This window comes from Felis catus, chromosome E1 (genome assembly GCF_018350175.1).
Source record: "Felis catus isolate Fca126 chromosome E1, F.catus_Fca126_mat1.0, whole genome shotgun sequence".
In the NCBI taxonomy this organism is placed as follows: Eukaryota; Metazoa; Chordata; class Mammalia; order Carnivora; family Felidae; genus Felis; species Felis catus.
The window spans coordinates 27,918,956-27,936,929 of record NC_058381.1 but is presented as its reverse complement, the minus strand read 5'-3'; the positions used below and the strand labels follow the sequence as shown (position 1 = coordinate 27,936,929).

At 37.6% G+C, this 17,974-nt stretch overlaps 1 protein-coding gene across 1 annotated transcript in view; it reads left to right on the top strand.

The window, feature by feature from the left end:
• Positions 1 to 17,974, top strand: part of PPM1E (protein phosphatase, Mg2+/Mn2+ dependent 1E) — a 227,903-nt gene that overhangs the window by 196,308 nt on the left and 13,621 nt on the right. The window contains exons 2-4 of the mRNA XM_023243797.2: positions 6,299 to 6,417; positions 13,940 to 14,139; positions 17,458 to 17,646. Of these exons, the coding sequence (XP_023099565.1) occupies positions 6,299 to 6,417; positions 13,940 to 14,139; positions 17,458 to 17,646 (508 nt within the window). The remainder of the gene's footprint in view (positions 1 to 6,298; positions 6,418 to 13,939; positions 14,140 to 17,457; positions 17,647 to 17,974) is intronic.

Below are 17,974 nucleotides of genomic sequence, written 5' to 3'. Positions count from 1 at the left end.
GTTTTAAGGTAATTTTAATATAAATTGGAAACAAAAGGACCAAGTAAATCTTGTAAGTATATATTAAAATTCCACTTGTGCAAAATATTTGGATGTGACTGGTTAAAATAAAGCATGATAGAAAAGTAAAGTCAAGCAATGCTGACAAAGAGTTTATTTAGGTCTATGGAGAAAAATTTTGACTTATCAAGAAAAATTCAGTTAACTTGGCATGAAAGAAGAAATGGTAATATGGCTTATAAAACATTTGGATTTCAAGGGATGCCATCAGTTTATTTCATAATTGTTAAAGGGCAGTGGCTTCCAAAAAAATTTTTTTATCACAATCAGGATTCAGTATATACTTATGTATGTTTCCAGAATACATACTTAGCCTTACCTCATGTACCCTATCTCCTTTTTTAATTTTTAGATTATTTTTTTATTTTATTTTTTAAAATTTACATCCAAGTTAGTTGGCATATAGTGCAACAATGATTTCAGTAGATTCCTTAATGCCCCTTACCCATTTGGCCCATCCCCCCTCCCACAACCCCTCCAGTAACCCTCTGTTTATTCTCCATATTTAAGAGTCTCTTATGTTTTGTCCCCCTCTGTTTTTATATTATTTTTGCTTCCCTTCCCTTATGTTCATCTGTTTTGTCTCTTAAAGTCCTCATATGAGTGAAGTCCTATGATATTTGTCTTTCTCTAATTTCGCTTAGCATAATACCCTCTAGTTCCATCCACATAGTTGCAAATGGTAAGATTTCATTCTTTTTGATTGCTGAGTAATATTCCATTGAATATATATACCACATCTTCTTTATCCATTCATCCGTTGATGGACATTTGGGCTCCTTCCATACTTTGGCTGTTGTGGATAGCACTGCTGTAAACATTGGGGTGCATGTGTCCCTTCAAAACAGCATACCTGTATCCCTTGGATATATACCTAGTAGTGCAATTGCTGGGTTGTAACGTAGTTCTATTTTTAATTTTTTGAGGAACCTCCATACTATTTTCCAGAGTGGCTGCACCAGTTTGCATTCCCACCAGCAGTACAAAAGCAATCCTCTTTCTCTGCATCCTTGCCAACATCTGTTGTTGCCTGAGTTGTTAATTTTGGCCATTCTGACAGGTGTGAGGTGGTAGCTCAGTGTGGTTTTGATTTGTATTCCCCTGATGATGAGTGATGTTGGGCATTTTTTCATGTGTTAGTTGGCCATCTAGATGTCTTCTTTGGAAGACATGTCTATTCATGTCTTTTGACCATTCCTTCACTGGATTATTTGGTTTTTGGGTGTTGAGTTTGGTAAGTTCTTTATAGATTTTGTACCTATTTCCTTTTTTTAAAAAAAAATTCTGGTCACAATTCATAAATTCATTTCATTAACCACTAATGGATCACAACCTATAATTTGAAAAATACTGATGAATAATAAGGATAGCTAATTTTATGATTTTTTTCCCTTCAAGACTTAGAATGTAAACATTGTCATTTTATCTGTTTCTAAACCACTCAACTACGTACTTTCTTGGTCTCACCTAAACCTTGCTATCACAAAAATTGCACTAGCTCCAGAATCCTATCCACAGGCATCCTGCTTTCAGGCTACAATATTTCGTTCTTCCAGGTTATGTGCCCAAGTGCTCCCAACTACAGTTGTTTCATTACATATAGATCACACTGATTTGCCACTTGTGTCTCTTCTTTCTTAGCCACTTTAAAGTCCAAGGTATAACGTTGTAATCACATGCTTAAAAGATAATAAATTTCCATGTCTCTTCTTCACTTTTTAATACTTACTTTGCAAAATCCCAAATCTTGACAAACTAGACAATTCTTTTTACCTACACATATTCCAACACATGAACATAGATGGAGAAAATCGTACAACCAAAAAGACTGGTTTCATTTAAAAATTGTCTCAAGCTTCCAACAGTCTCTTAGCACTGACAGTCCTACTCTCTTTTTCATACTACATTCTCATCCCTCCTGCTGCATGTACTTTCTTTCTACCCTTACCACCCAGCTGATAACCTACCCCAATGATTCTCCAAGTGTTGTCCCTAGACCAGCAGCATGAACCTCATCTGGGAACTTGCTAGACATGAAAATTTTCAAGTCTTCAGATCTACTGAGTCGGAAACTCTAGGGATGAGACCCAGCAATCTGTGTTTTAACAAGCCTTGCAAGGTAACTCTGATGTCTGCAAAAGTTTGAGAACTGCTGATCTAACCTACCATACTTCATTGAGAAGCCATGCTCTAGAATTTAAGCTCCAGAGGAGAGGTTATTTTTGTTTTGTTTTTAATGTTTATTTATTTTGAGAGAGAAAATGCATTAGTTGGGGAGAGGCAGAGTAGGAAGGAGAAAGAGAATCCCAAGCAGGTTCTGTGCTGTCAGACAGGCACAGAGCCTGACATGGGGCTCGATCCCACAAACTGTGAGATCATGACCCGAACTGAAATCAAAAGTCAGACACTTAAACGACTGAGCCACCCAGGTACCCATTTAAAAAATATATATATAATTGACATACAATATTTAAGGTAAACCACACAGTGATCCAACAGTTATATACACTATGAAACACTATACAAAGCTACTACACTATTATTGACTGTATTCCCTATGCCATACTTTTCCTCCCCATGACTTATTTATTTTATAACTGGAAGTCTGTCCCCCTTAATCCCCTTCATTTATTTCCCACACCTTCCTGTCCTCTGGCAACCACTAGTTTGTTCTCTGTATTAGTTTATTTCTGTTCTTTGATCATTCATTTGATTTTTGGATTCCACATATAAGTGAAATCATATGGTCTTTTTTTCTGACTTATTTCACTTAGGTTCATTCATGTTATCTTGAAGGTAAGATTTCATTATTTTTTATAGCTAGTATTCAATTGTATATAAACTACATAATTCTTCATCCCTCTGTGGATGGACATTTAGGTTGTTCCCTTACCTTGGCTATTATAAATAGTGCTGCAATAAACATAGGAAGGCATATATCTTTTTGAATTAGTGTTTTTGTTTTCTTTGGGTAAATAACCAGAGGCAGAATTACTTAGTTGTATGGTATCTCTGTTTTAATTTTTTGAGGAACCTTAATGCTGTTTTTCATAGTGGCTACACCAACTTACATTCCCGCCAACAGTGTATGAGGGTTACAAAGGCAGGAGTTGTCTTTTTTGGTCATTTATATTCTGAGTGCCAGAATGGTTCCTGGAAACTGTAAGCCTCAATAAGTTACTGTTGAATCATACCTTTAGATGGGAATACTCTTATTTCCTACTAAGAAGTCTAGAAGCCTACCTGCATCTGTACCCATTTTCTTCCTTCCTTCTCCAACCGGTGAAATGTGCCTCATGCTAGCAAAGGTCAGCATTATCAGATATGAATTAGATCTCATCTCTTCTTGCCTTCTCAGGAACTTTGCTCCTTTGGTCATCCCCTGTGTCCTACATTATCTATCAGCCTTTCTCTACTAGATCATTTCCTTTAATATACAATCAGATTCTACACCATTCTAAAATAAGAACAGACTCCCTCTCCTCATATGCCCTTTCAGTTACTGTCCCATTTCTGTTTGCCTTCACTGCCACACTTCCTTGCCTTCCATTTCTAATCCTATTTTCACCTCCACTATTCAGTGGTTCTTAACAAAGTCAGTAATTTTTTAAACATCTTTATTGAGATATAATTCACATACCATAAAAGTTACCCATTTAAAGTGTACAATTCAATGGCTTCATACATTCAGAAGTGTTTAATCATCACTACAATCCAAGATTTAGAATATTTTCATCACTCCCAAGAGAAACTTCCCACCCATCAGCAGTTACTCCCTACGCACCTCACCCCTCTGCCCTAGGCTACCGCTACTGTACTCTGTTTCTATAGATTTGCCTATTCTGGACTTTTCCTTTGAATGGAATCATAGAGTGTGTGGTCTTTTGTGACTGGCTTCTATCACCCTAATGTTTCCAAGGTTTATCCACATTGTAGCATGTATGTATACTTTATTCCTTTTATGGCTGAATAATAATCCATTGTATGAATATACTGTCTTTTATTTATGCATAATCAGTTGATGGACAGTTGGTTGTTTATGCTCTTTGGCTATTATGAATAATGGTGCTATGAACATATACAAGTTTTTGCGTGGTTACTTCTCTTGGCTATATACCTATAAGTGGAATTGCTGGGCTATATAATAATTAAGCATTTTAAGGAACTGCTAAAGCAGCTGTACTAGATACCAGAAATATTGTTGTAGCTTGTTTTAGAAAAACAATCTGCCATAGTCTGTTCTGGCCACACAATTTACATCCTTCACACATGAAAAATACACTTGCCCCCTCCCAAGAAAGTCTCCCAAAGTTCCATTTCTTAATGGCATCAGGCTCAGGCTTGAAGTTTAGAAACTCAGTGAGGTCAAGTGCAGATGAGATTCCTTGGGTACAATTTCTTGATGACAGCTCCTGGAGTATAGTTCCACTTGATATGAAAACATGGTGACTAAAGAAGCAAACTAGGGGCGCCTGGTTGCTCAGTCAGTTAAGTGTCTGACGTTGGCTCAGGTCATGATCTCACGGTTTGTGAGTTCAAGCCCTGCATAGGGTTCTGTGCTGATGGTGCAGAACCTACCTGGGATTCTCTCTCTCTCCCTGTTTCTGCCTGTCCCAGTTTCTCTCTCTCTTAAAACAAGCAAATCTAAAAAAAAAAAAATTAAAAAAAGAAGCAAACTATACAACCTTCCCATAACTACCCAAATACAATGGTGAGGCTTGAGATACCCTTCCTATTCCACGAGAGGCAATACTCTTTTTATAATCTCTTCCTATGTGGTATGTTCTTCTACAGTTTTAAATACCATCCATACAAGGGCGCCTGGCTGGCTCAGTTGGTTAAGTGTCTGACTCTTGATTTTGGCTCAGGTCATGAGCTCATGCCATGGTTCATGAGTTAGAGCCCGGCATTGGGCTCTGCACTGACAGTGTGGAGCCTGTTTGGGATTCTCCCCCCCACTACCCCGTCCATTTCCTGCTTGTACACATGTACACTCACGCGCTCTCTCTCTCTCAAAAAAAAGTCCATTTCCTGCTTGTACACATGTACACTCACGCGCTCTCTCTCTCTCAAAAAACAACAAAAAAAAAAGAATGAAAAGCAACTTAAAAAAAAAACATACCATCCGTACATTCATGGCTTCTGAATTTCCCGACATCTCTGAGTTCCACGCTAGAATATCTAATAACTATTTGATACCTTTAACTAGGATATCTCACAGATATTTCCAATTTAACATGATAAAATTAACTCTTATTTTCTTCTTCACCCTTTCCTCCCACAAACCTGTTCTTTGCCTGGTTTCTCCATCTAGGGGAATGATGCCATATTCACCTAGTTGCTCAGTCCAAAACCCAAGACTCAGTCTCAATTCTTTTCTCTGACCTCTGTATTCCAGTAATCAGCAGGTTCTATATTTTCTTTCTCCAGATTATACTTTTTTTTCAATCTCACCTGGATTACAACAATCTTGTTATTGGACACCCTTCTTTATTCTTGCTCCTTTCGGATTTCCATTGGTAGTCAAAGTCATATTTTAATTAGTATGTCTGGTTATGGCATGCCCTTGCTCACAGTCTTCAGTGACTTCCCACTGCACTTTGAGTAAGATCTGAATTCCTTTCCATGGTCCAAAAGGTTCACATAAGTGGCCATTGCTTGTCGCTCTGACCTTATTCCCTGCCATCTTTCCTCCTTTTCCACTATCTTCATCTTCTCTGGGCTTTTTTCAGTTCCTCAAACATCCCAAACTCTCAGAAGGGATCTGTACACATGGTACTTTCTGTGCCTGGAATATTCTCTCCCAACTTCCCACACCCACAAAACTGAATCTTTCCTGTTGTTTAGGAATAGATTCCTGAATCTATTGGAATCCAGGAATCCAAGGTACAGATTCCTGACCATTCTAAGTAGGTATCCCCCTCTTTATTTTCTATCACTGTAACCTGTTTGTTTCTTTTATAAAACTTATCCCAATTTCAACTATTTGTTTACCTATTTATCATGTCTCCCTAACTAGATTATAAGCCCTACTGAGTCAGAGGTCATGTCTGTGTTATTCACCATTGTATACCCAATTCCAAGGCAGAATGCCTAGCACATAATATACACTCAATAAATATGTGTTGAACAGTGTTTAAAGATATAATTTTGTTTTGAGATAAATATATTAATACTAATTATTAATGTTAAATGGATTATTTCCTAATTCTTACTGAAATAGCCCTTTCTCTTTCAGTAATTGCCCTTCCTTTTTGGCTGCTGCTTTAGCCAGAGCCACGTCAGACGAAGTCCTTCAGAGTGATCTTTCTGCACATTATATCCCAAAGGAAACAGATGGCACAGAAGGAACTGTGGGTGAGTACCTTTCTACATTATTCGCTTAAAAATATTAAAATATGGGGCGCCTGGGTGGCTCAGTCAGTTGAGTGTCCAACTCTCGATTTCAGCTCAGCTCATGGTTTCATGGTCATGGGATGGAGCCCCATGTCAGGCTTTGTGCTGAACATGGAGCCTGCTTGGGATTCTGTCTCCCTCTCTGCCCCTCCTGTGCTCACATGTGTACTCTCTCTCTCAAAATAAACTTTATATATATATTAAAATCTTCTCATGTGTAGTGACACACAGAAAATGTCTACACAACATGAAATCTAATTCTTTATGCACTTATTGATTTTAGCAGAAGAAGGAGAAAAAAATGCAAAATTATATATATATTTCAAACTAGTCAATAAAAGGAGGGAAAAAGAAAAAATACAGGTGTATTTTGAAAATATGTGACAATAATTGGAGCAAGAGACTGCCCTAACAAAATATTATCATAAATAATGCCTGGGTAAATGGAAAGAGTAAAGTGAGAAGTGTGAAGACACAACAGAAAAGATGAGTGAGTGAGGGGAGAGAGAGTTTGAGCAAAACCTATTTAAAACTTTTCACTTACCTTTAAGAATCCAAGTGAAAAATCATATAAAAATTCAAGAAATCAGTTGTAACATAACTTCTCATTCATTATATTAAATTTTATTTCTACCAGTAAATGAACAGAGTTCTTTATGACAACTATGTAATGTGACTTAATTGTATGGATCACTGGACATCTTTTTTCCAGGCAAATTAAGAGGTTTTATTTTTGAAGGAAGGCCTATTTTATTAACATATTATGCTTATACATATTTGCCAGGCTCTAAAGAAATACCTATTTTCTTATAAATTAGGAATTACTACTCACATTCATTAAGGAATTTTATTTTTTTTAACTTTTTTTTTTTAACGTTTATTCATTTTTGAGAGAGAGGGAGCACAAGCAGGGGAGGAACAGAGACAGGGAGACACAGAATCTGAAGCAGGTTCCAGGCTCTGAGCTGTCCCCACGTAGCCTGATGCGAACTCACAAACCAGGAGATCATGACCTGAGCTGAAGTTGGATGCTTAACTGACTGAGCCACCTAGGCGCCACCCCCCTTTTAACTTTTTTTTTAAAGGAATTTTAATATTTCATTTTATTCCAACTTAAGCATTTGCCTTTAAACATGGTGCATAAGGAGCAAAGCATATATTAATGAATCAGAGTAGCTAATCCCAGAGAACTTGAGGCAGATATAAAAGTAAACATTTCTGTTCTTCCTTTATCTCTCTAGATCATTTTTGACAGAAAATTGGCAAGAAAGGAATTCCTCTTCTTGTTTTTACTGAGAGTAATTGATTCACTTGGAACCAAATTGTTCCAGAGACAACTTGGATGGAATTCCTGTTACAAAGCATTGGTCTTTCCTCTGTTACTGATGCATGAAGTAAAAGCCCTGTAATGAAAAGATGAGGGAGATTAAATTCTGCTTCACTGCAGCCTGGGTGATGGCTGACTCAGTTCCAGCTCAGTACAGTGACATTAACGACTAATGAGTAATTTACAGCTGCGAGGGGGTGGATTGCTACTTTGGACAATTTTCTCTTTTTCACACCCTTTTTTATTTTATTTTTCCATTTCAAGCAGCAATTATACATACTGATGTTCTACACTCCCTGCAGAAGGAAAATACTTAACGTAGCAAGATTGAAGTGTTGCCCTGCATGCCTATTTTGGAAGAATATTTGGAACCCCCATAAGATAGCAAAAGTGAAATGGTGGTATCATTGGTAGTTCTGATTTTATGTTTTTTCAATAGATTACCCAGTAATGTCTCCAGGCCATGCCTGTGATTCAGAATGATCTGTTGTAATCTAACTATTTGCAAGTCCTTAATCCTTTTAACCCAAATCACTCAGTGTGAACTGCTGCTGAGGAGAATCTCTACAGGGCATATTGTGTTTATCCACACATTAGAGTGGGAAATGAGCTTACTGAGTAAGGTCTGCTGTCACTGGATTACAGGCACTCAAGTCCCCAATGAAATGCCATTGTCTCTCCTCTTAGTTGTTTCCAAAAACAGACTTAATAAAAATCCTTAACCTAAAAGTTTATGTCACCCATAGCAAAATGTTTGCTAAATGACCTTGTGTGTCTCTTGGTACAAATTTAGTTTGGCGGATGTAACGCCTATCCAGACAACCTAAAATCTATTTAAAATATCCCAGTGTAAAAATTAAAAACAAGAAGGGGAAAATGATCAGTAATACTGAGGAAATTAAAAGAATTATGAACATTTTGTGTAAATAAATCTGAAAAGCTGGGTATTTTCTAGAAAAATACAAGTTAACAGACTTTACCTAAGAAGAAAGAGATTGAGAAGATTGCCCAGGAGCAGTCTTCCAAAAAGGAGAAAGAATAGGTGATTCTACAAAGTGAACATTCTCAAATGATCAAAGACAGATAATTCCAATGTTTCTTAGAATGAATTGTCCAATTGCACAAAGAAGGAAAATTTGTAAACCATAACACCGATACCAAAACTTGCCTGAAACAAAACTAAAAAATGATATGAGGGGTCAGTCTTAGCAATCAATGTAAAAAATCTTAAGTAAAATACTTGTATATTGAGTACAATAGTTAATTCATTCAATGTGTATTTTCTTGAAGGCTGACCATATGCTTAGCATGTGCTGAGGAGACCATAAAACAAAAATAATAGGAAGCCTGTTAGCATAATTTGTATATTAATAGGTCAAAAGAAAAACAGCAGAATAATCTCAAAAGATGCCCAAAGAAGCATTTGATTAAATTCAATTATCCATTCCTAATTTTAAAAATATACTTATTAAAGTATAACTAGATGGGTACCTCTTGGACACTGTAGGACAAAATTTGACTCAGAGCAAAATCTAGCATTTGTGCATAATGTATGCTTAAGAATTTTTTGGTTGCAGGGTGCCTGGCTGTCTCAGTTGGATGATCATGTGATTCTTTATCTCGGGGTTGTAAGTTCGAGCTCCATGTTGGGTGTAGAGATTATTTAAAAATAAAATCTTAAAAAAAAAATTTTTTTTTTTAGTTGCAAGTGACCACTAACAACTCAGACTGGCTTCAGCAAAACAGAATTTATTGGCTACCCTTCAATGTATGGGCTACACGGCTAGATGCAAGGCTTCACATGATTCATCAGAACCTGGCATTTCTCCAAATCTCAGCTGTATTCTTTTTTTTTTTTTTTTTTTTTAAGTAGGCTCCACACCCAACATGGGGCTTGAACTCACAACCCTGAGATCAGCAGTTGCATGCTCTACCACATGAGCCAGGCACCCCTCTTTAATTTTGATTTTATTTTCAGGCTCCATTTTCAGGCAAGATCACTGCTAGGCCACCAGGTCTTCAACTGCCCAGGTGCAAATCAAGCAGGAAAATAAGAGTAACTAACTACTCAGTTGCTCTTACATAAATCACAGATTCACTCTAACCAGCCCAGCTTGGGTTATTGCCAATTCCTGAACCCATCACTGTGGCCAGAGGAATGTGATTCTCTAATTAGCTAGACCTGAATCACATGTTTTACCCCTAGATACACAGGAACTGAGAGAAGGAAATGTCTCTGGTAGAAAGAAGAATGTTTGCTAGGTGGCAAAAAAAAAAAAAAAAACCAACCCAAAAACACATTAAAGCAAAGTTCTGACTCAAAATAGGAAATAAAGTAAAATAACTAGGAATATATTCTTTAAGAACTATGAAGCTCCTGGGGTGCCTGGCGGGCTCAGTTGGGAGAGCATGTGAACTCTGGGTCATGAGTTCGAGCCCTACTTTGGGGGCAGAAAATTACTTTAAAAAAAATCCTATGAGGGGCGCCTGGGTAGCTCAGTTGGTTAAGTGTTGACTTCAGCTCAGGTCATGATCTCATGGCCTGTGAGTTACAGCCTTGCATTGGGCTGTGTGCTGAGAGCTCAGAGCCTGGAGCCTGCTTCAGATTCTGTGTCTCCCTCTTTCTCTGCCCCTCCCTCACTCGTGCTTTCTCTCAAAAATAAATAAACATTAAAAAAAATTTTTTTAATCCTATGTTAAAACTAGTGAGCAACATAAAAAGGATTTAATGAAACAATGTTTCAATAATGAAACAACTTGTTTCTAGATAAGACTCAATATGAAAAATACATTAATTTTTTTTTCTTTTGCAGGTTACTCTATAAATTCAAGGTAACCCCAAACACAAGGGCAACAAATTTTCCCCTTCAAACTTGGCAAAATAATTAGAAAAATCATCTGGAAGAATAAACATGTCAAACTACCATAGTGATAGCCTTTTAAAATTAGTATTAGGTAGGAAAACTAGTTCTGATATGAAAACATGTTATAAAGTTACAGTAATTATAAATTTTTTTTTAACATTTATTGAGAGACAGAGAGAGGCAGAATGTGAGCAGGCAGGGGAGATGTAGACAGAGGGGGGAGACACAGAATCGAAGCAGGCTCCAGGCCCTGAGCTGTCAGCACAGAGCCCAACGTGGGGCTCGAACTCACAAACTGCGAGATTACGACCTGAGCCAAAGTCGGTCGCTCAACCAACTGAGCCACCCAGGTGCCCCAAAGTTACAGTAATTATAAAATAATGGCACCACTGTAGAAATTGATGGAGTGAAGGGGCACCTGGGTGGCTCAGTCGGTTGAGCATCTGACTTCAGCTCAGGTAGTGGTCTCACGGTCCGTGGGTTCGAGCCCCATGTTGGGTTCTGTGCTGACAGCTCAGAGCCTGGAGCCTGCTTCGGATTCTGTGTCTCCCTCTCTCTCTGCCTCTCCCTCACTCATGCTCTGTCTCTCTGTCTCAAAAATAAATAAACATTAAAAAAAAAAAGTTAAAATCGGAGTGAAGCAGAATGGACAATCAAAAAGCATACAAATATTTTAATATTTTAGTAGCTAATTTATGTTTGCATATTCATTTATTCAGTAAACATCTAGTGAGCCCCTGCTATCTGTCAGTTACTGTACTATGATGAATCAAGTATAATTGAGACACTGTATGTACAGTCTAATTTGGGAAATGTAGAGCACGGGTGTTGGAGTCAGACCTGTGATTAAAAATGGTTTTACTTATTTGTGAAATGTTCTAGAGAAAGAGGATGTAACAAGTACTTAATAAATATTATCTATTGGTATAAAATGTGGCAAGAGCTATAGGAGATGGTGTAATGGGAATGTAATGGAAGAAGCAACTGGGAGGGGGTAGGAACAGATCTACTGGTTTACTAAATACTAGAGGAAGCTGGTATTGCCTCCACCTAACCAATTTGCTGTCCAATAGACAGCACAGGTATGGAAATGTTCTCTGCCTGTGTTGTCTAATGTGGTAGCCACTGGCTATATGCAGTTACTGAGCATTTGAAATATAGCCAATGTAACCCAAAAACTGAATTCTAAATTTTACTTAAAGTTAAATGGCCACATGTAGCTAGTAAGCAACCTTACTGGACAGTGCGGGTCTATATAAGAAGAGTAATATACAAGTCAAAAAATAATGGTTTCTATTTGGAACATTATCTGGAAACTATCCCGATAGTTAACATCAGTTATTTGTTTCACCCGACTCCATTCTCCCTAAGTGTTTCCAAATTCACTTATTGTTTTGCAGTCCTCTGTTGTGATTGAGTCAAACTCACACCTATGCTGCTGCAAAGACCAAATGGGTTGGAGTGATACAAATAGGTAATTGCTGGCTGAAAGAATCTCTGGGCAACTGGTGCTTTAAAAAAATAAAGATTGGAGTTTTGTCAAAACAGTAAAAATATTGGCTTGTCTATTAGCTTCAGTTCCTCTCTTATACACACCTCCTCAGGTTGTATTGGCTCTTTGAACTTGGTTTCTTTTTCAAATGTACCCTTGATTTTCAATTAAATAAAAATGTCAAGGGGGGGGCAGAGCCACAAAACATAGGTTACCACCCTGTACTATGTTGGAAAAAAAAAAAAAAAGGCAACAAAAACCTTGAGATAAGCTTTCTGAATATAATCATTGTTGGAAGGATTTTAAGAAAACAGGTAAAGGTAGTCACAGATTAAAGCAGCAGCAGGGAAGGGGATAAAAAAATGGGAATCTAAGTTCCTCGGCCATTCTAGAACACAAAGTCTCTCTTCTGCGGATCTGTGTTCTAGATCAGAGGAGTCATGTGCAGCCACTGGCCATCTGGTACACATTTTCACAGGCTGTCAGGTAATATCTGATTTATGTAAAGTTAAAAAAAAAAAGGTTTGGGGCGCCTGGGTGGCGCAGTCGGTTAAGCGTCCGACTTCAGCCAGGTCACGATCTCGCGGTCCGGGAGTTCAAGCCCCGCGTCAGGCTCTGGGCTGATGGCTCGGAGCCTGGAGCCTGTTTCCGATTCTGTGTCTCCCTCTCTCTCTGCCCCTCCCCCGTTCAAGCTCTGTCTCTCTCTGTCCCAAAAATAAATAAACGTTAAAAAAAAATTAAAAAAAAAAAAAGGTTTTTGGAGAATTCTGAATTTTTTTTTACCGGTTTACCTGGGATATAGTAATCTAAAATGCTGGCCTGAGGAAACCTTATCTCCCCCTGGTTATTTAACAGCTGCACTTGAGTAGAGGACAGCTGGAGCTGAGATGGTGTGAAACACTATTCATTGTGGCCTAAAAGGCTTACACATCTGTCATCCATTGAAGGATTCGAGTCCGACTCAGAAGGCAGCTCATCTGTTCCACTTGATAGGTAGTAGACTTAATGATCTAGGGTAAAGAATCCTCTGGTTGGTCTTTTTCTATCCAGGGTTACACATACAGACAGAGTTTAAGTACTTTTTCCCTTAGAGACTTTTAAAACTTTAAAAACTTTACTTCATTTGTTAACCTTCTAGCTAAACTATTGAAGCCATTGCCAAAAACTTTAATTAAAAAATTCATCAAATAAGAAAAATGTATATCATTTAGTTCCAAATTATGATCAGTTACAAGAGAGAAAAGTTAGGGAACTGGAGGGAGGTAAAGGAAGAGGTCAGGAAGAAAAAGACAAAAGCAAAATGGTAATCAAAATAAATGCTCATTCCTGTAGTTTGCAAATGAATGATGTTTTTTTCATAGGCCTTTCATATTTCAATTGCTGAATAACTACTGTTCATATTTCAGTCATTCTTCTAAGCAGGGGGTGCTGGCTCTCCAGATAATAGCCATGGCAGCCAACCAAAAGGGAGCCACCGCTGTGGAGCTGAACTAGATAGCAGTGGTCAGAGCACTTTGAGGGTTGGAAGAAATCCAGTCTAGGAGTAGATCCAACCCTGGCCAGAGGTTTTCTCTCTCCTTATGACATAAGGATATCAATGGCAGCTGCTGGCTGATGATTTTCTACTAGATTGGTTGTCATTTTCTCTCTTCAGAAGCAACATTTCATTTTTCTTGAGAAGAGGAATTTCTTCTATTAAGGAGTTTGACTAAGGTGACCTACTTCTGTCTTTACCAAGCAGGCTAGTGAAAAGCAGCTTTAAATGGCTCTTCACTGGGGGTGTCTGTGTTTCTTTCACAGAGATTGAGACAATGAAATTGGCGCGTTCTGTCTTCAGCAAACTACATGAGATTTGCTGCAGCTGGGTGAAAGACTTCCCTCTCCGCAGGAGACCCCAGCTTTATTATGAAACATCAATCCATGCCATCAAAAACATGCGCAGGAAAATGGAAGACAAACATGTCTGCATTCCTGACTTTAATATGCTCTTCAATTTAGAGGTAAAGGGCACTTCTCAAGAATCCATGAGATTTAAAAAACAAAACAAACACCTTCATGGTCCTATTTTCTGATAGTATCTCTGATGGGTTGGAGGACTAAAGGCAGAGTGGCACAAATTTGCTTGCATTAGACAACAGAAAAGTAACTATTTTATGTTATTTTGGGGGTTTTGTTTTATTTAAAGTACGCTTTACACTCAATGTAAACCCCAGATCAAGAGTCGCATACTCCACTGACTGAATCAGCTAGATGCCCCTATTTTATGTTATTTTGAATAAATAATATATCCACATGGTTCAGAATTGGAAAAAAAAAAATATCCTTGTCTCACAGACAGTGCTCTTCCATGAAGACAAGGGAAGTACCAAATTTTTGTGTGAACTTTCAGAGTTATTCTATAAACATATAAGCAAAAAGAAGAACTGTCATACCTCAATAAAGCTGTTGATTAAGTTCCCACATTACTGTGTTGTTGAAGCAACATAAAACACAAACATAAAAGAATGTGAGACTGACACCGTTTTCTGATTTCATGTGATTTTCTTTTTAAAATCTTGGTTTCTGATACAGGAAAGTAGCTGGAATTACATTTCGTGAATCTCTGTGACTGACAAATTGGATCATATGAGCCTTGTCAGCTTAATAACCATTTTCTTGTTATCTTCCTCTTCTTTTTCTATTAAATGTGTTAGGTTAGTGCAAACAGAGGTAGGTTTGTTTCCTTTGCCTGTCACTTGCCTCTTTTCTTCACTCAAGTCCATAACTTAAAAATTACAATGTAGTAATTTATACAAAGCACAGTATTTCCTTCATTTGGCAGCTAAATTTAAATTTTAGCTGACTGTCAGGGTCTGCTAAGCAGTGATAGTAGGTTGATAATTGGTGCTTATGTTACAAAGATAGATCAGCTTTGTTTCCAAATATCTTTAGACTATCTGGATATCTCTGTTTCCAAATGTTACCATGCCTGTGCAAATATAACCTAAAAAGCTATATTGTATGATAAACAACCCTTCTATCACTATACCCATTTGAAGATTATACTCAGGTTTGAGGGCATTATTGTTTTTTTTTCTGATCTGGTTGGTTTTCATTTTGCCTCAAAAGCAGCTCATATATATGTGATATATTTGCCTCAAAAGCAGCACATATATATGACTGGTTATCTGTGAATGGTGAGATAATATAGATTTCTTTCTTTCTTTATACTTCTTTATTAGTCCCAATAAACAATACATCATCTTTATACCAGGGGAAACACTATTTTTTAACTAAAATTTTTTTTAATTAAAAATTTTTTAATTTAAAGATTTTAAGATTTTAATCTTTAATTTAAAGATTTTAAATTAAAATTTTTTTAAAAAATTAAAAATTAAATTTAAATTAAAAAATTTAAAACTAATTTTTTAAAGAGATCCACTTGGCTCTCTTCTGTTTCTTCAGATGCTATATTGAATCTCCCCACTATGGCACGTGGGTGGCTCAGTCAGTTAAGCGTCTGACTCTTGATTTGGGCTCAGGTCATGATCTCACAGTCTCATGAGTTTAAGCCCTGCGTTGAGCTCCACACTGATAGTGTGGAGTCTGCTTGGGAGTCTCTCTCTCCTTCTGCCCCTCTTCCACTTGCGCTCTTTCAGTCTCTCAAAATAAATAAACTTAAAAAATAAATCTCCCACCAATCACACACTAAAGTTCTATTCTCATGTCCTCATAAAAGTATTCTTGTCCCCTCCCTCTTTGTGATGACCCCACATCAGCTCACTCATTTAAAAACTGCTTGTAAAAGCTATTTTTCAGTTTTACCCTTATCCTGCCAACTGAGTTGTTTATAAGTACTGCTTTAGTACATGTCATTTAGTACATTTAGTACATGTCAATACTTTTCTGAAGATAGTTCTGTTTAATCAGTTAATCGTCAATGGCATTGTAGATGGTACTTATTAAACTATTAACTGGTTGTAATGTCTGTATTAGATATTGATATCATAATATTTGGGTGTTTTTATTCTATTTATATTTGGTGCTTTTGTAAATGTAGTATGCACTTTAAAAAAGAACTTTTCTTTCTTTCTTTTTTTTTTTTTAAAGATTTTAAGTAATCTCTACATCTAACATGGGGCTTGAACTCACAACCCCAACATCAAGAGTTGCATGCTCCTGTGACTGAGCCAGCCAGGTTTCCCTAAAAAGAATTTTTTCAAAGCACAGACATATCTGTTGTTTTAGTAGTTCTTCCAAATCCCCATGAGATAGCAACTCATCCTTACTTAAAATAGATGAGAAAATAAGCACAAGAAAATTAGATGGTTTACTTTGTATATTTGATTTCCTTTGAATGACAGGGCCTAGACTCATCTGAGCTCCCTGATCCCAAGGATGAAGTCAAAGTTTGCAAAAGAAAATGATTACATACTGTTGCCTAAAGGGAGCCCAGGACTCAAGTGAGAGTTCAGGGAGTTAGAAATCTCCTTAGTAAGCTAGATCAGAGATGTGAACACTGCTGTTGAAGATAAAGAAGCAAACTACTTAATGTTTAAATGTAATATTGTGATTAGGCTTCCTTTGTCAACACAAAGCACAGGTTTGGAAGACCCTCCTCTGGCAGTTGCCTTTATGCTTCAAGCAGTGGGTGAGCCAGGAAGTGCGAGGCTCAATCTTGGATTAGAGGACAAGGCATAATGGTTACAGGACATTTGGACATCTAATATGGTTCAAGTTTGGCTAACCAGTTTAGAGACTGTGTTATATATGGTGGGTATTCAGTGTGACTGAATGATTTATGAAGAAGATATTATAGTTAAGAAGTATGTGTATACTTTCATTATCTCTGTATTTTAAACAACCTAACATAATTGGCCCTGTGCTGAAGGCCAATTATTTTCTATTGTTCTCGGTTTCTAATTTTATAAGAATACTTTCATTTTGAGAAAAATGCTCAGTCCAGAACAGCTTTTGCTCAATTCGTCCTTATAACCTTCTCTTTCCTCCCCCTTCCCACAACTTGTAACGGCAGTTTTGAAGCAACTGTATGTGGGTGGTTTCCATGGTATAAGACAACAACTTTCACAAAGAGGGTGCTTCAGCCTGAGCTAATTGGCCATGATGTGTTCCAGTGTTATGTGTATAAACACAGATGCCCTCATATTGCAGGTATTTTAGCAGCTGATCATGCATGTCAAAAAAGGGAAGCATTTAGTCTCATTATCTGGGTGACAAGTGTAGTAGAGGAGGACAGTGGGCACCAGTACAGGGGATTGGTTCACTTGAGTCACACTGTACCTAACTCACTTAACTGTTTCTGTTTTTCTTATTGACAGGACCAGGAAGAACAAGCTTACTTTGCAGTGTTTGATGGCCATGGAGGAGTGGATGCTGCCATTTATGCCTCCATTCACCTGCATGTTAATTTAGTACGCCAGGAAATGTTCCCCCATGATCCTGCTGAGGCCCTGTGCCGGGCCTTCCGGGTTACTGATGAGCGGTTTGTGCAGAAAGCAGCCAGGGAGGTATGCCTTTTTCTCATAAATTCCAGCCATGAATGCACTGGCTGAGCTCAGCTTGGTCTGTGGTTCAAGGGCTACTTTGGATTTTGTCTTTTTTGGGCAGGCATTATTTAAAGTTCTCTTTCAAACTGTATTCTTGACCCACAGTATTGGATTCGATAGTAGTTCTAATTCCCTCTTTAGGGCTTTAGGGGGTGATATGATGTACTGTAGAGAAACTCCGAAGCTTTAGTTTTCCAGAAAGCCAGTCCATTGCTGGATTTGGCAGGTGAGTTTTATCTTTCTTATTTAACAGCGCCTGTCAGGTTCACACTAGGACCATCTCTATAAG